Source organism: Rhinatrema bivittatum, chromosome 2 (assembly GCF_901001135.1).
Source record: "Rhinatrema bivittatum chromosome 2, aRhiBiv1.1, whole genome shotgun sequence".
Taxonomy (NCBI): Eukaryota; Metazoa; Chordata; class Amphibia; order Gymnophiona; family Rhinatrematidae; genus Rhinatrema; species Rhinatrema bivittatum.
Genome location: NC_042616.1, coordinates 465,688,608 through 465,707,858, shown reverse-complemented (window position 1 = coordinate 465,707,858; position 19,251 = coordinate 465,688,608). Strand labels below are relative to the sequence as shown.

Below are 19,251 nucleotides of genomic sequence, written 5' to 3'. Positions count from 1 at the left end.
CAGGAATACCTTGTCTTGTTTGGTGTGGAACCGAAACTCCCAAGTATTCTAGAGATTGGGAGGGCTGCAGGCAGCTCTTGTTTGTGTTGAACCCCCCCCCCCCCCCCAGGCTCTCCAGTAGAGTTTTGACTCTGTTGGTCGCCCTGGTGACTTTCCTCTCTGGGGATTTCACCCTGATCAGCCATCGTCTAGATAAGGGTGTACGAGGATTCCTTCCTTCCTCAGTGTTGCTGCCACTACCACCATGATTTTGGTGAACGTCCAAGGGTGCTGTGGCTAACACGAATGGTAGTGCCCGAAACTGGTAAGTGAAGGTCCGGGATCGTGAAGCATAAGAAAATGCTGATGCTCTTGATGGACCGGAATGTGCAGGTAGGCTTCCGACAAATCCAGGGATGTAAGGAACTCTCTCGGTTGTATCGCCCTTATTACCGAGCATAGGGTTTCCATGCGCAAGCGAGGAATCTTCAGGTGGCGGTTGATCGACTTGAGGTCCAGGATGGGCTGGAACGTTCCCTTCCTTCTTTCTTGGAACGATAAAATAGATGGAATAAATGTCCAGTATTTATTTGTTGTGAGGACCACCAGTGTTATAGCCTCTAAGGCTAGTAATCTGGTCAATGTAGCTTCCACTGCTATCCTCTTGGAAGGGTCATGGCAGGGGGATTCCACAAACTTGTCCGGAGGGAGGTGGTGGAAATCAGGTATATCCATCTCGAATGATGGTTAGGACCCACTTGTCCGAAGTTCTCTCGACCCATCTTTGGTAGAATAGGGCAAGTCTGTCCCCTATGGCTTCTTCCTTTGGACGGGTCGGCTGATTTTACATTGTGGGGTGCGGCTGGGACCTGGGCCCGAGCCGGCTTCCCTTTTGTTGTTCTTGTTCCGAAAGGACTGGCTCCTGCCTGCGGGGTGAGCCGCTTGATATGTGCTTCTGTATGGGTTGAAGCGCTATGATCCTCTGCCCCTGGAAGTTCGGGGGAAGGATTGCTGGTTTCTTTTATTCCTGTCCTCTGGTAGCCGCGGCAGTGGGGATTTGCCCCATTTGTTGGCTAGCTTCTCTAGTTCGCTTCCGAACAGGAGGGTTCCCTTGAAGGGCATCCTTGTGAGTCTAGTTTTGGACGATGCGTTGGCCAACCAGCTTCGGAGCCAGAGTTGTCTTCTGGCTGCCATGGCTGATGACACTGCTCTAGCTGCGGTGCGCACCAGATCAGAAGTAGCATCCATGAGGAATGATACTGCTGGTTCCAGGGCTTCCCCGGGAGTGTTGTTCCTGATCTGTGAGATAAGCAGGCTTGTGTCACCATGGCACAGCAGGCCGCGATCTGTAGAGACATAGCGGATACGTCAAAAGACTGTTTGAGGATGGATTCCAGACGTCTGCCTTGAGCATCCTTGAGTGCTGCTCCTCCCTCAACTGGGATAGTAGTGCGCTTTGAGACCGCGCAGACCACTGCATCCACTTTTGGACATGCCAGGAGATCTTGGGCAGCTGGATCCAGAGGGTACATGGCAGCCAGGCACGCCTGTCCCCCTTTGAACGTAGTCTCCTGGGCTTCCCATTCCAGGTCAATTAGCTGCTGGATGGCTTGTAATAGTGGGAAATGATGGGAGGTCTGACGGAGTCCCTCTAGGAGGGGATTCATCTTAGGTTCCCCCGAGGCACTTGTGCCGGGGATAGCGAGCTCTTTCAAGCTGTGTGTGACCAGGTCTGGAAGGTCGTCCTTGGTGAAGAAGCGCCTCATGGTTCGGTGGGGCTCGGTTCCTGGGGGGAGTTCCCCTTCCTCCAGGGGTTCTGAATCCTCATTTGAGTTGTCAGTGTCCCCGAAGGTGGAGCTTCTGGGCAGTGGAATCACTTCTCTGGGCATAGAGGGTCCCGGGATGTTGAGGTCCTCTGGCGAGGGTAGTGGCCGTATTGTCGGAGGCCTCGGCTGCATGTGGACGAAGGTATGCAGGCCTTTGAAGAATTCCACCCAGGAGATAGATGCTGGGTCTAAATTAAGAGGCGCTGTGTCCCTGGGGAGCCCCGTTTAAGGGGAGGCTCCCGCTGGGGGACATTAGGTCCAGCATACTGTTCGAGAAGCTGGAACCCTGTTCCGGCTGGGGAGGGCCATGGCTGGATCCCCCAGGGCCTCCTCGCACCGTATACACAGGGTCGTGGCCTCCTCATGCTGTGCAGCTCTAAGGTGGCATGCTGGACAAAGGCCCTGAGCCTTGAGCTTCTTTTCCGGTGGTGCCATGGCTTGTGCATGTAAAATACAGGGCCCGAGTGGCTTAGTTTTGTGCCTCGGTGTGTCGAAGTTGTGCGCGCACAGAGAGATGTGTGCGCTGTTGTGCGCACAGATCAAAGTTATGCGCCTGGCACAGTAAGTGTGTGACTATACGCGTCACTTGTGCGCATGGTACTTGGGCGCGCGATGTTGTGCGCATGGCTCGCCTCTGTACGTCCGGGTCTGGGCTGCGGACAGGGCGGTGACCAGGTTAAGATGGTGACGGCGACCACCTCGGAGGGTATCCATGTGGGAGGACCCTCGGATCTGACTGGGGTCTAGCCCTGGTAGGGCAGATCAACCCGGTGGGCACTGGCACCAGCTGGTGACCTGTGCGGACTCCTCGAGCTTTGGAGACCAGAGACTTTTAAATAGATTCTCTACCTTACCTTGTCTCGGCACTTCCCGGTCTCCTTCCGGGCAGTCTCCGGCTGCGGGGGGGGAGAGAGAACTACCTTCACTGCCATGCTCAAAGTTGCACCCGCTGCCTCTCAGCCTCACCCAATGTCGGGGGCTAGGTCCACGCCAAGGGTCGGCCGCCGGTCCGAGGCTTGCCTCTGAGAGTTTGAGGAAATCACCTCGGGAATTCTCAACTGGGGGAGGGACCCAAAGGGTGTCACCGCAGGAGAGCGGGGCTCATCTGTAGAGGTAAAATTTCTTCTTCTTTCGGTTTTCTTTGGTAAATTACTCTAACGCTGAGCTAGCGTGCATAGAGTCCCGAACTGCTATGTAGACAGAAAATACTGAAGAGCTGCACTTCCTGAGGGGTATATGTACTAAGACTGACGTCAGATTGAAATCTGATCCGTCTCCAACTGCTATCAGGATTACACTATACCCATTGGTCCTGAGTCCATCTGCTACATGCTAGGAAAGGACTTTTTTTTTTTTTTTTTAAAGGTGATGGTGGCTGTTGCAACAGCTTTGTACAAGTAAAGAATCTAGGTTCATCCTTATCTGGATGATTGGTTGGGTCAGGGCAAAGACACTCAGAAAGTCTCCTGGCCACTCAGAGAATGGTTCAGTTTTTGCAAGAGTTAGGCTGCATAGTCAATTTCTCCAAAAGCAATCTACAGCCTCCCAGACTCTAAATTATCTGGGAGCCCTTTCATTACAAAGCAGGTTTGTGTTCGGTTAACAGACCAAAGTGTGCAGAAGACAGCTTGTCAAATGCATGCGCTTTTGTCCACAAATCATCTGGCGATCTGGTCCTACCTTCAACATTTGAAATCCATAGCAGCAGCCTTGGACGTAATACTGTGGGCAAGGGCGCACATGAGGCCTCTTTAGATGGTGTTGCTATACAGATGGAATTCCCAGTTGCAATGTTATTCCATGAGACTTCCTGTGATGGGAGGACATGAAACTAAGTCTGTGTTGGTGGACAAGTTCCAAGCATTTTGAAATTGGCATAGATTTAGAAACTTTAGAATGAGCAACAGTGACACAAGAACGCCGGTCTCAAGAGATGGTGAACACACTGACTGGGCTGGATGGTTCAAGCCTAATGGAGTTTCAAAGAGGCTCAAGGGTCCATCAATCAACGGGAAGCCAGAGCAATCCGGTTGGCTCTAATGGAGTTTGCACCTATCTCAAGAAGTCAAGCAGTTGGGATAATGTCAGACAATGCCACTGCAGTGGCATACGTGTACCATTAAGGGGGGACCAAGAGTCCTCAGGTGTCCTTGGAAATAGATTTTCTCATTGCGTGGACAGAGATGAATTTGAGGACATTGTCCACACCCACATTGCGGGAGTGGACAATACTCAAGTGGATTATCTCAGTTGCAACATGGTTGATCCAGGAAAGTGATCTCTATCAAAGGAGGCCTTTGATGACATTATAGGAGGTGGGACTTGCCAAGGATAGACTTTATGGTACTGTCAGGAACGTGAAGGTGCAAACATTTTTCAGCAGAAGGAAGGAATCCTTCTCATTGTGAATCAATGCTCTGGTCCAGATTTGGCTGGAGGACATTCTCCTATATTTATTCCCTCCATGGCCCATGATTGTCAGAGTTCTTCAGAGAATCTCAGATTGGCCAAGGCATCCTTGGTACACGGATCTCATGCAGTTGCTCCGGGGAAAACCGCTGAGGTTTGGGCCCACTCCAAACCTGCTGGCGCAGTCTGTGTCTTTGCAAGGATCAGGATCAATATACATGGGACTATGTTCCTTGCCTGCAGCCCACCTGTAACCGGGCACTGCATGTAGAGGCCTGTTTGTGACCTGACCACAGGTGGAACTCCGATGGCATATAGTACCTCCGGTTCGACTCGCTCCCCCTCCTCTCTCACGTGTGTGGTTTCCTGTTGTGATGATAATGTGGTCCTGGCAAGGGAAGGGGAGAGCAGTCATGGTAGGATGATGTCACGGTCCTCTTAAAGGCCAGGGCTGGGACCAGGGCACAGTTGTCCCATTTGTTCCTGCACAGCCTTCCCACCCTCCCACCCTAATTACCGATCCTCAGGGCAGAACTTTTCATTATTATTAATGCAGAACTCTCTCACACTAAAGTGCTGGCTGAAGGTTTTTTGTGCATACTGTCTGAGTACTTTCAATTTTATTGTTTTACGCATATCGTAGGTAGCATCCAATGTTAGTTTGTGATGCATGTTCTACGGGGATGTTTATATACGAGCGGCACAGTTAGCAGAATATTTCAGATGTGGTGCATCATGGTCCAGGTCAGCAGTCAGCTGGCACCTTGGGTGGCACATAGCGGGGCATCCCTATGCCTTAGGTCTCTTTGCTTGGGGACAAGGTGGGGAGGGAGGCACCAGGTTATATGCTGCCTTGTTTGGTATTACAGCGGGTAGCGGAGGTGGGGATGTAGCCTGTTTTGGTGATCACCATCTCGGCTCAGGTACAGGTTATTTACAGGGAATATATTGTTGGATAAAGCTGCAGCAATTTATATCCAATTGCTATGTTTCTGTCATTTCATTGCTATGAGTACTGAACTAATTTATGGGAGGGTGTTATTACATGTGGGTGGCTGCAGGTAATGGGGAGGAGGAGGAACGTAGCTGGGCTGACACAATCGTTGTGGCTGCTAGAGTTTTCTGTCTTTCAGCTTGGCTCTTGAGACATGGGTACCGGAACCCTTGAAGTATAAACTCCACTGCTTGCTTCTTCTGCAGGGAGTGGCAAGGGGATACCATAAACATGTCCCGAGGAATACTGCAAAATTCCATCACATAGCCTTCCCTTATGACCTCCAGGACCACTGGTCCAATGTGATCTTGAACCACCTCCAATAAAGGAGAGATGTCCCCCATCTCCTCTTCTGAATGGTGGGTCTGCCACCTGAGCCCGCTCCTCTCCTGGGCTGTTGGGGACGAAAGGACTGAGATCTACCAAAGGGCCGAGTCCGCTGAAAGGTCGACCCTCTATAGGGAGAAAATCGCTTGAAACCCCAGAGACGACACCTCATACCAAACGGGTGCTGTAACTGCTTCTTATCGTCTGGCAACGGAGGAACCGGAGACTCTCCCCACTTACTGGTCAGTTTCTCCCAACTTGCTCCCAAACAACAACGAACCTTTAAAGGGCATCTTGTTAAGATTAGCTTTGGCGGCTGCATCAGCTAACCAACTTCGCAACCAGAGTCGACACCTGGCCGCTATCACCGCAGGCACTCCTCATCAACCTCCTGAGAGAGAAGCAGACAAGATCTCACCATTAAGGTGTAAGAGGAAGCAATCTTTCATTGCCACTGCCTCAAAGGCTTGCTTATGAATAGCCTCAATCCTTCTCTATCACGTACCTCCTTCAAGGCCGCACATCCCTCTACGGGGATAGTCATTCTCTTAGAGATGGCACATACCAGTGCATCCAGTTTAGGAAAATGCGAACGTTCTCTCACAGCTGGATCCAGGGTGTACATATCTTCCAATGTCCGATCCCCTTTAAAATTTGCCTCTGGGGCATTCCATTCCAGCTCAATTAATTCCTGAATGGCATCCATCACAGGGAAAAAATAAGAGGTTTTACCCATAAGGAAACCAAAATGGGATTCTTCCTCGGGTCTGATATGGCATCCAAACCAGGGCTGTTTCAAGGACTGGGAAATCAGGGCTGGCAGTTCATCTCTATGAAAGAACCGCAACAATGTTCGATACGGTTCCAGTCCTGGAAGAATTTCCCCATCTTCCAGGGAATCGGGATCAACCTCATCATCAGTGCCATCCGGATTCCTGTTGGGAACACCTGCTGGGAGCTGAGGCGAGCTCTGGTGCTTAAGCATTGGACTGGAAGAGGGAGGAGCCACTGGCTGAGGGTCCGATGGGATAGGAATGGGGGTAGTGGAGGACTGCGCCTGAAGAAAGGCTTGTGAGCCTGAAAAAATTCCACCCAAGAAAAAGCAGCCGGGTCCAGACCAAGCCCAGAAGGAACTGGAGCTGGTCCCTCAGAACTGCCCTAACCAGCGGAGGATCAGGTCAAGGGAGAACCAAGATCTGGCGTCCCTCCAGTCAAGGCCGTGACCAACCCATCATCAGAATAGGAAGAGCCAGGCTTAGAAAAATCCAAGAAAGACAACTCTCCCTGAGCAGCACTGACACAGGTTAGAAGCCAGGTCAGGCTGAGAAGCCCTAATATGACAGGCAACACAAATAGGAAGACGCTTAGGCTTCTTGCTTATCTGAGCCAATGCAGCGGTAAACGTGCATGTTAATGGCTCGCGCTCAAAAGGGGAACGCACACAAAAAATACATGCACGTACAACTTGTGCACCAAGCTAAGTGTATGGACAGTGAAAAAATTTGTGCACGTAAAAAGCATGCCCAAAACCCAAGCGCACAACATGTGCGCAGAGCCGATACACTGCGTACACTGACGGCCGGTAGAGGTCAGCAGGGCACTCACAGTAATGCGCGAAAACCACCGTTGCAGCCTACCACACGGCATGCAAGAAAAAAAAGTCTAAGGGCGGGGCCTAGCCCACTGGGGGCCGCTCAACCCACCAGACTGCCCAATTCCCCAACCCCAATGGGAGCAGGAACAAACGTCGGTATGGTGCGCCGAGCACAGACACCGGAAGAAGTCCTGAAACCCCTCTGTCTCTGAATCAAGGTAAAACTTTTTTTTTTTTTTTTAAACCTTACCTGAGGCTCAGCGCTTACCGGCTGCGGGGAGAGATGGCATCTGCCATCACCGCTGCGCTCGGCCTCCTGCAGCTGCTGCCTTTCAGCTGAACTAGCAGCTGAGTCCACGGCGGGAAACCCAGTTACCAGACCAAGGCACACCTCTGAGGGACTACGGAAATCACCTCAGGAATTCTCAACTGAAGGAGGGACCTTTAAGTATCACTGCATGAGAGCGATGCTTTCTTTTCCAGAATTCAAATGTCAAAATTCTGCCAAAAAGTTCAAAGCAATCCCCGTAGGGGGATGCACGTTCACCATCTGCTGGAGACTGAGAATACTGGCAGGCTGGGGTCACTGCAGGACTATATATACTGTGAGGTCAGCTTGCTCCATCTCCATCTGCTGACAGGGGAGCATAATAAACTCACTGGTCCTGAGTCCATCTGTCTACACTCTAGGAAAATATAGTTTTATTCTGGCTTGTTTGGACTTCTTAAGTTTAATTTTTTCTTTCAAAATTTTATATGTGCGCTGCTTATTTCCTTGTCTTATTATAGTGTCTGATTGTTATTTAACATATACATGTTCATGTGCTTTCAGCACTTTTTGGATTACAAGCTGAAATAAATAAAGCAGGTTTAGAAAAGCTTCTGCCTCAGGCCATTATATGTATTTTCTATTATATGCAAGTATGCATCCCTGGTTATTACTTAACAAATTAAGTTCTTCTCTCTCGCACCCCACCTTAAAGGTACAGATATTGCCACAAGTGCTTCACTATAAAAGAACAGTTTTCACTGGGTTTTCTTAAGCATTTTATTTCTAGTATTTAAGCATATTTGATTTGATTTTTTTTTTTAAAGAAGTGTCTGCCTGTTATTTTTTGCCCTACAAAGAAATTACTAGGAAAAAAAAAACAACTTTCAAAATACCTTGGACCTTTACCACAGCCGATTCGCTCTCCTTTGAAATAAACAGCAACGGTATAAGTTCGGGCATGAGAAGGTCCCAGCGTCTGAAGAGTCCTGAGGTAAAAAGACAGTGTTTTCAGTGATTAAAGGATGCCTTGGGCTCATCGATACACATCTCCATCGGCCTTAGCGTATGCGACTGGTAAAGTAAAGAAACCTAAGAATAAGTTTCACTGTACTCTCCTATTATGCTGTTCTGCTGCTCTCGTACCCCACAAGGCATTCATCGCCGGATTGTGTAGGGAGATAAAGTTTAATGTTATTAGTTCATAACTCACTCAAGTTCTGCTCTAGGCATGGCAAAGTTTATGAGATTCACCTGTGTAACCTGTGAACCAGTATCTTGCCAGGAACTGAGTGAATGAGTTACAGCATGACAGGATTGACTTACATTTCATTTTTCTGCAAGTCCCAACAATGAATTTTTTCTGACAGTAACGATCAGAACCTTATAAAGGCAATGAAATATACCTGGAAATAGCTGGCACAGTTTGGACATGGAAGTTGGGAAAGGTAAAGCAAGGCTGCTGTAATTAGTTGCAATACTTGATAAGAAGAGGGAACTGAGCTGAACCCAGGAAACTCAATATCTTAGAACCAAAAAAAAAAAAAAAAATCCCCCGACACTTCATTTGGACTGTTTACCAGAGGTGTAGGTAACCAAATGAAAAAGTACTCCAAACACTCAAGACCTGAGGCTTAGGTTTCTAGAAGACAGCTGTTCTATTAACTGGAATTATTGCAAAACAATATACAACCATAATCAGGCATTTGTTTCACTAAAATCAAACAGAAAATGCTTACTGAGTGAGAAAACAAGCTATAACAGTATTCCAGTACCAGTACAGATGTCCTTAAAATTAATTTTTTCTATACTTGACTGCATTTTTTTTCTGTTTTTTTTACATACTGCTATTATGTTAAAACACATTTAGGCTGATGCAATATCGATGTGTGGAAAACATACGCTCATGATTGAGGCCCTCTCTCCTAACGTGTGCCAATGCACCTCTCCGGGGCATGCAATGTAATATTTAAATGGGCTGCTGCGATAAAAAGTAGGCGCTAGGGGAAATCGGGCACCCCTAGCACCTCCTCGGCTGCAGGCGCCCAGGAAAAGTGGCTGTCAGTGAGTTAGGAAAATGGACGCTTGTAAAATTGAGTATCCTTTTTCCTAACCTGACAGCCGGCACACTTTTTATTTTTTAAGGTTTTTCCTTTTTCGGTTCCTCCGACTTAATATTGCCAAGATATTAAGTCAGAGAAACTATTGAAAAGCAGTATTTTATGTTTTTCTGTAAATGTTTTGGATTCCTCAGGTTGAGAGAGAGGAAGAGAGAGAGCCTCTTTATAAGGCCTTCATAGTAGTCAACTATTTATTTATTTATTTATTTAACACTTTTCTATACCGACCTTCATGGTAATGACCATATCAGATCGGTTTACATCGAACAGGGTAAAAAACTGAAACAAAAGTAAACATATGAACGGAGGCGGCAAAGTTACATTCAACAAGGAGGGTGAACTTGGAGGCTTAATCAGCTAGAAAGAGAGGCCTAGGATGACTGAAAACTAGTAATATAATACAATAAGGTGAGCGGGCTAGTGCTTAAAGAACTTTGAGGTACAAGTTTATATCACTATAGGAGGGTCAGCTAATAACTCAAGGTGAGGTTTTGGTGGTGGTTTAGGGTTTTGGAGCCAGTTTTTCATGCAGAGCGAGATGTATAAAACAGCACAGTACACCTCAACTTTGTGAGGTGTACCGTGTACCGTGCTGTTGAGGTACATCTCAACTTTGTGAGATTTTCCTCACTCATTTGGAGTGAGGAAAGTCTCACAAAGTTGAGATTTCTACAAATCTCTCTCGCCCTAGCTTGAAAGTACCCTGGTATAGAGCCCAACAAGCTAGGGTGAGAGAGATTTGTAGAAATCTCAACTTTGTGAGACTTTCTTCACTCCAAATGACGTCAAACTTCACTGAGGTGTACTGAGCTGTTCGTACGTCTCACTCTGCATGTAAAACTGGCCCCAAAACTCTAAACCACCACCAAAGCCTCACCTGGAGTTATTAGCTGGCCCTCCTATAGTGATATAAATAGTTGAATACTGTGAAGGCCTCCCCAGAGGCTCTCTCTCTCCCCCCCCTTTCAGGTATTTCCGCAATGCTATACCATTAGTAGCGCATGCATTATGGCGTTAACTCCATAACGGATTTTGATGAATGACCCTATAAGTCGAGCCAAAGACCTGTCCTAAAGTCAGACAGTTATAGTTAGCCAGCTAACTTTAAGATAGCCGGTTATATTCAACAGCGCAGCTACACTACTGAATATACTTCCAAAGTTAGCTGAAGGCTACCTTGTAGAGCAACTGATACAAAGAGTAGACTACTGGGTGAAAATGTCAGGCCAAGGTCCATTAAGACCAGCATCCTGTCTCCCACAGTGGCTAATCCACAGCACAAATACCTGGCAGATCCCATAAAGGAAATTTAATTTCTGTTACCCTCTCCCAGGGATAGCAATATCTTTCTAGAATTTACCTGGCTAATAATATGTTATGGACTTTTCCTCCAAGAACTTTTCCAAACTTCTTTTAAACTCCTCTATGCTGGTCATCTTGATCGTGTCCTCAGGCAACAGTTTCCACAGTGCGCTGAGTGAAAAGTACTTTCTATGATTTGAGTCTGCTGGTTTCATTGAATGTCCCCCAGATTTAATATTATTTGAAAGGGTAAACAATCATCCTTTATTTACCCGTTCTATCCCACTCATGATTTTATAAACTTCTATCATATTTCCTCCCAGCCATCACTTTTCCAAGCTGAAGAGCCCTAGCCTGCATAGTCTCTCATTGGAGAGATGCTCCATTCCCTTTATCATTTTTGTCACCCTCCTTTTTACCTTTTCTAGTTCTGCTGTGTCTTTCTTGAGGTGGGGCGAGCAGAGCTGCACACATTACTCAAGGTGTGGTGCATCATGGCTCAATACAGAGGCAATATGATATTCTCTGTTTTATTCTCCATTCTTTTAGGATCATTCCTAACATTCGGTTTGCTTTTTTGACTGCCACCGTGCACGGAGCCAATGATTTTCAATGTATTGTCCACAAGGACTCCAAGGTTCTTTTCTTCCTTGGTAGTGATTCCCAAAACAGAACCTAGCATCATGTGTACCTGTAGTTGGGTTTATTTTTCCCTATGTGCATCACTTTGCACATTAAATATTAAAGAACACAGGTCCCAGTACTGAACCCTGTTTACTCTACTGATAACCCCTTTCCATTTGGGAAACTGATCATTTAGTCTTACCCTCTGTTTCTAGCCTTTTCACCAGTTACCATTCCACAAGAGAACACTGTCTCCTATCCCCTAACTTTGGAATTTCCTCAGGAGTCTTTCATATGTAACTTTGTCAAATGCCTTCTCTAAATCTAAATACCCTATGTCAACAGGCTCACCTTTATCTGCATGTTTATTTACATCTTCAAAAAACTTCTATGACAAGACTTCCCCTTGCTAAAACCACATTAAATTTTATTGCAAAAAGACTTCTGAACTTCAAAGGGTACAAACTCCAAAGGTAAATATATCCCCCGACAAGGACACCGTGATTCACCCGTAGGCTGCGTCAAGAGGGACTGTACAGTCAAATGCTCAACAGCTCCTTAGACGATACAGGAGCTCCTGTCAATATTAGAAATTTATTGTCTAAGGAGCTATTGAGCATTTGCTTGTACAGTCCTTCCTGATCCAGCCTATGGGTGAAACACGGTGTCCATGTAGAGGAACATACATATCTTTGAAGTCTGTAAACTTTGAAGCTCAGGTGTCTCTTCGCAATAAAATTTATATGATTGATTTGGAGTGAACTGTTCAATCATTCTAAGAGGACAAGTATATTTACCATGCTCTCATTTGCCTATACTGATATTGCTTGAGTGTGGATACTCCTCCTCCTCTGTTTACTCAGTAATAAAACCATATTAAGCCATGTCTGTCTATATGGCTAGTGATTATGTTTTTTTTTTTCAAAGTATATTTAATAACATACAGCAATATAACATCCAAATAGTCCGAAGGAAATACTAACTTTTCTGGTTTACAGATAACATTACCCCACTTAATCCCACCTCTTCCCCAGTCCAAGGCACATGAAAAACTCTCACTCATTATCATCTACCATATTAAAAAAAACCAATCCATTTTGAAGACACCTGTGAATGTCCTGAAGCAAATAAACTGCTAAAGTGACAGCTGGGTCAGGAGAGTGGGTAAAGATCTTGAATATCCCTGGTCAGTATTTTATGATAAGCACCCCAAATATTTATAAATGAAGGTTGAATCAAACTTGATCTTTGCTTCTGGTGCTTGTATTCCATCATAAATAGATCCATCATAGAATTTTTCCATAATTTCACAGATGGAGATTCCTCTACTAACCATTCAAGTAAAATACCCTTTTTTGGCAATACAATAAGCCTTCCCTGAAAAAAAGATGAAAAACTTTATTCAGGTCTCGCTCTCGCTGAGCATATCCCAACAAGCAATAAGCAGGTGACATGGAGAGAATAATTTTTGTTGCCAGTAATATAATATGAGCAATCCATTCCCAAAATTGACATTTATATGGACAGGATCATATACAGTGAAAGAGATCAGCATTCTCCCCATTACATTTTAGGCAGTTCACTGAAGAAGTAAATCCCATCCGATAAGCCTGCACTGGAGGAATTACAGATCTATGACAAATTTTGATTTGTGATTCCCTAAGAGTAACATTTGCAATGTGAGAATTCAAGAAAACATGACATTCATCAAAAACTTCCTCATCAAGCTCTATTTGTAAATCATTAGCAGTAGACATCTTAGAAAACATCTATTTTTCATGCAGATGAGAAAATGTATACAAATGAGACAATAGTCCTTTGGGGGTTTATACAAATGAAGTAAAGCATTAAAAGAGTGGAAGTCACAGGCAGTTGATAAGACTGTAAAACCTTACAATAATAATTTTTAACTTGTAGGTAATATTAGGAAAACTGCTGATGTAAGTCTCTATCTATGCATTCCTAAAAAGAAAACATTTTGAGTCTGTTTTACTTTCTAATAGCTCCCTTTTTATGCCTAATGTGATCATTCTCTTCCGTATAAAAGAATCAGATTTACAAAACTGAATGACATAACTTACTATAGACTCCTTAATGGTGATCCGACTTCCACACTATAGTCCTGCATAGTTGTTCTGGTTGACCAGGGAGCAAAAATGGGGTTCCTCACATCTAGAGAATCTTGTGCATTGAAAGTAACTAGACCAATAGAATCTATTTTTTTTGCACAGTGCCAAAGATTCATAAGAATTTTAACCAACCCCTGTGACGCCCAATTGTGGTTAGGTGGGGATTGATTCTAGAACCTTTGTCAATTTTTTTGGACCATTTTTTAAAGCAATTTGTGATTAAGGCTTGAATTTTTTTTTTTTTTTTTTACAAGATACAGATCATATGCTTTCCCTTTTACAAGATATGTCTACTTGTCCTATGGACACAGTTTGCTAGTCACTCTTGCCACAGAGGCTCTCTACACCAATATTCCGCAGATAGAAGCCCTGGCTCTTATTAGAAATACTTTGGCTTGCTGTCTTAGACCCCATCGAGGCCCCACCGAGTTCTTGGTACATCTGGCCAAATTAGTTTTAACTAGTAATTACTTTTTGTTTGATTCGACATATTACCATCAAATTCAAGGGGTAGCAATGGGGGCTAGAGTAGTTTCCGATATTGTCAACATATGTATCGCATTTTGAGGAGAAGTTCTTATATGATTTGGCTTGGTTTCAATCAATTCTACTATGGCGGTGATACATAGATGACATTTTTTTCATCTGGACATCTAATGTAGCCCAGTTACAAGCATTCTTTGACTGGTTGAATAACTTGGATCCACATTTAAAATTTTCCATCAATTTTCATTGTTGAAAAAAATTTCTTTTTTGGATATCACCATTATTAAAGACAATGACAAGATTACAACTACTCTGTTTGGAAAAAGCATGGATTGAAATAAACTATTATCCTATTCTAGTTACCATCCTAAGAGACTAAAAGACAGTTTACCAGTTAGCCAATTCCTGCGGCTTAGATGATTTTGTTCCTCTACTGTAGGTTTTAACTTTGTAGGTTTGTTGCTATCCTACAAAGTTAAAACTCCTGATTTATAGCCCATGTGTGTGTTGCGCTATACAGATTGTGCCAAGACATTGAAAATATATTGCAGACCCATTGGTGGGTCCTAGCATTACATAAAACCTTCAAAAACTTTCTGAGGATTTCTTTTTCTTGAGGGCACAATATCAGGGATATAGTGGTACACTCTGATATTGGTTTTAAGAATCGCAGATGTTCTGTGTCACTTAATCAAGGACACTTTCCCTGTGGCTCTTGCGATAAGTTCCTATTATCTTTAGCGGGCACTACGTGGGAACACCCCAAGACGCACCGTACTGTCAAACTCTGTTCTAGTACCAACTGTTTGTCCCAAAGGGTGGTGTATTTAATACAATGTCCTTGCGATTTGATTTACGTGGGTTGTAACAAGAGGAATATAAGAGTGAGACTAAACAAACACAGAAGTTGTATTAATACTTTAAAAACTACGGCTCTTTTGGTCTCCCATTGTATGCAATTGTCGCATCAGTTTCAAGATTTGAGATGGACTATTTTGGATCAATAGGATTTTCCGCCTCGAGGGGGCGGGTGATATATAGGCACTATTTACTAAAACAGAACAATTCTGGATCTTCCATTTGGGGTCTGTGGCTCCTCAGGGTCTGAATGAAATCATTAATTGGCATTCTTTAATTTAACCCGTAGGAATATAGACTCACATCATATTCTGTATTTCTCTCAATTCTACCGGTTTCCTCCATGTTTTACAGAGACGTCTGAAATGCTGAGCTAAAGAAGGACTGACCACGAGTGAATGATATCAAGACATCTAAATGCCCCTGAAGCAAATTATACTCGAAACAAGGATTCTTGTTGGGGTCATTTCTATTTTGGACATATAAGCTAAGTACTGCTTTTGTTTATGGGTTATTGGCTCACTTCTAAATGCCCTTGTCCTAAGCAAAGTGGATATTTTTATTTGCATATATTGAAAAAAAGTCCAAAAAATATATAAAAGTGGACCAAATAGTTATTCAGCTTACGTATGTATTAGCTGACATTGTGTCAGTCCTACAAACAAAAGAGGATTGCTCATTTAATTATGCTCATGATTTCTTTGAATTAAATGACCAGAAACATTTACGTTTTTTGTATACCTTGTTATGGAATGCAGACATCAGTTTTAGAAGAAACTTAGAGTGAGGGTGAACAACAACTCTGTAGTGAAAAAAACTGAAAATGTGGTGAACAGGAGACCAAGGCCTGCAATTCACTCTCTGCATGCTGAGGAGACAGCCATGAGTAACAACACCTTCCAGGTGAGAAACTTCAAGTCCACCAACTCGAGAAGTTGAATGGAGTTGAACCAGGACTATGATGAAATCCCATTGCCACAGTCCTTTTATGTACTTTAACACTAAAGTGTGGAGAGCGAGAAGTTTTTTGTCCAGCTGCCAGTGATAAGCCGCAGTTGCACTGAGATGTATCTTGACAGAAATATTGAAGTCTGATGACAATAGGAAGAAGAAATATTGGAGAAGATCTCTCAAACAACAAGTGAAGAAGTCTAGAACACTGGACTTGCACCATGTAGAGGGCCAAGGACGGAAGATTCAGATGGTAGAGTTTTTCATCCTGCTAAGTGATGAGAGTCTGAGATATTTTCAGCTGGATTGGTAGCTTATCCGACAGATGAAAGAAGTAAGGATACCAAATCTGATGAGAATAACCATTGCCCTATACCAAAAGACCTTCTGAATGGTCCTGGCAATGAGTGGAAACAAAGGGTATACATACAGTAGACTAACTCTCCAGTCTAGCAAAAAAGCATTGAGAGCTTACCTGCAGCTGCTCGGTCTAATGGAACAGAATTGACTGACCTTCTAGTTGTCCTTTGACACAAACAGGCCACTCACCAGGTTTCCTCAATAAAGGAACAAGCCATTTGTGACCCTGTGATCTAGGGACCATTCGTGAGGCTGCAGAACTTTGCTGAGCCAGTCTGCCAGCATATTCTGGATGCATGGGATATAAATTGCTTAGAGCAAGGAATTGTGATGACATGCCTACAACTAAATCCTTAAGGCCACCTCACAGAGGGCATATGAACCCGTGCCTCCTTGCTTGTTTATATAAAACATGGCCACCTGTCTGGATAAAGATTCTCTTGTCAGAGAGAAGGTGGGAGAAAGTTCTTAATGCACACTGGATGGCCCACAATTCCACAACATTGATCTGTAGATGACTCTCCATTTCTGACCACATTCCCTGGGTCCACAAAGTGCCAGTGTGCACTTCCCAATCTCTGGTGGAAGCACTGGTAGATGGCACCACTTGTTATGCTGGGATTCTTAAAGGAAGTCCTAGGGCAAGAACTTCAGAGCTCATCCACCACTGCAGAGATACAAACATTTTGAAAGACATGGACATCTGATGAGTAATTGATCCCTCTAAATCTTGAAGGCCCACTGAAGACCACAAATGTGAAAGCAGGTCAGAGGGAACTACCTGAATCACTGCCGCCATGTGACCCAGAACAACCACAACCGATCTTGCTGACATACAATACTGTTGTAAACCGACACCTTAACAGGCCCAGGAAAGTCCCATCCCTCTCAACTGGCAGGATGGCTTTCTTCTAAAGTGAGTCAAATCCAAGTTGCAATAAATTGAATCAGACTTTGTAAAATTGAAGATGAATCCCAGAGACAGAAAAAGCTGAACAATCATGCGGAGGTACTCCAGAATGTCTGCTGAGTAGGATCCTGCCACTAGCCAATAGTAGAGATATGGGAACACAGAGACACCCTGTTTCCATATATGCGCTGCTACAACATCCAGGCATTTCATGAATAACTGTGGGGCTCCCAAATAGCTGAATGGGAGCACTTTATGCTGATACTCTACATCCTCCACTACAAACTGATGAATCTCAAAAGGGTGGAGTGAATAGGGATATGAGCATAAGTATAAGAACATGCCATACTGGGTCAGACCAAGAGTCCATCAAGCCCAGCATCCTGTTTCCAACAGTGGCCAATCCAGGCCATAAGAACCTGGCAAGTACCAAATACTAAGTCTATTCCATGTTACTGTTGCTAGTAATAGCAGTGGCTATTTTCTAAGTCAACTTAATTAATAGCAGGTAATGGACTTCTCCTCCAAGAACTTATCCAATTCTTTTTTAAACAAGCTACACTAACTGCACTAACCACATCCTCTGGCAACAAATTCCAGAGCTTAATTGTGCGTTGAGTGAAAAAGAACTTTCTCTGATTAGTTTTAAAAGTACCACAGGCTAACTTCATGGAGTGCCCCCTAGTCTTTCTATTATCTGAAAGAGTAAATAACAGATTCACATTTACCCGTTCTAGACCTCTCATGATTTTAAACACCTCTATCATATACCCCCTCAGCCATCTCTTCTCCAAGCTGAAAAGTCCTAACCTCTTTAGTCTTTCCTCATAGGGGAGATGTTCCATTCCCTTTATCATTTTGGTCGCCCTTCTCTGTACCTTCTCCATCGCAACTATATCTTTTTTGAGATGAGGCGACCAGAATTGTACACAGTATTCAAGGTGCGGTCTCACCATGGAGCGATACAGAGGCATTATGACATCTTCTGTTTTATTCACCATTCCCTTTCTAATAATTCCCAACATTCTGTTTGCATTTTTGACTGCCGCAGCACACTGAACCGACGATTTCAATGTGTTATCCACTATGACGTCTAGATCTCTTACTTGGGTGATAGCTCCTAATATGGAACCTAACATTGTGTAACTATAGCATGGGTTATTTTTCCCTATATGCATCACCTTGCACTTATCCACATTAAATTTCATCTGCCATTTGGATGCCCATTTTTCCAGTCTCAGAAAGTCTTTCTGCAATTTATCACAATCTGCTTGTGATTTAACTACTCTGAACAATTTTGTATCATCTGCAAATCTGATTACCTCACTTGTCGTATTTTTTTCCAGATTATTTATAAATATATTGAAAAGTACAGGTCCCAATACAGATCCCTGAGGCACTCCACTGCCCACTCCCACTGAGAAAATTGTCCATTTAATCCTACTCTCTGTTTCCTGTCTTTTAGCCAGTTTGTAATCCACGAATGGACATCGCCACCTATCCCATGACTTTTTACTTTTCCTAGAAGCCTCTCATGAGAAACCTTGTCAAATGCCTTCTGAAAATCCAAATACACTACATCTACTGGTTCACCTTTACCTACATGTTTATTAACTCCTTCAAAAAAGTGAAGCAGATTTGTGAGACAAGACTTGCATTGGGTAAAGCCATGCTGACTTTGTTCCATTAAACCATGTCTTTCTATATGTTCTGTGATTTTGATATTTAGAACACTTTCCACTATTTTTCCTGGCACTGAAGTCAGGCTAACCGGTCTGTAGTTTCCCGGATCACCCCTGGAGCCCTTTTTAAATATTGGGGTTACATTAGCCACCCTCCAGTCTTCCGGTACAATGAATGATTTTAATGATAAGTTTCAAATTTTTACTAATAGGTCTGAAATTTCATTTTTTAGTTCCTTCATAACCCTGGGGTGTACACCATCCAGTCCAGGTGATTTACTACTCTTCAGTATGTCAATCAGTATCTTTCATGTCTAGAGCAAACAGCAGTCCTTCAGCAGAATTGTCTGGAGTAAATTCATTTTGAAATTCTCACAAACCAATAACCTGTTCAAGTTCCTGTTAAGTCCACCTGACTTCTTGAATTAAGAA

The 19,251-nt window shown here is 44.1% G+C and overlaps 1 protein-coding gene across 1 annotated transcript in view; it reads right to left on the bottom strand.

Moving 5' to 3' along the window:
• The window catches only part of DROSHA (drosha ribonuclease III), a 401,585-nt gene that overhangs the window by 17,170 nt on the left and 365,164 nt on the right, over nt 1-19,251 (bottom strand). The window contains 1 exon segment of the mRNA XM_029587136.1: nt 8,294-8,386. Within this exon segment, the coding sequence (XP_029442996.1) occupies nt 8,294-8,386 (93 nt within the window).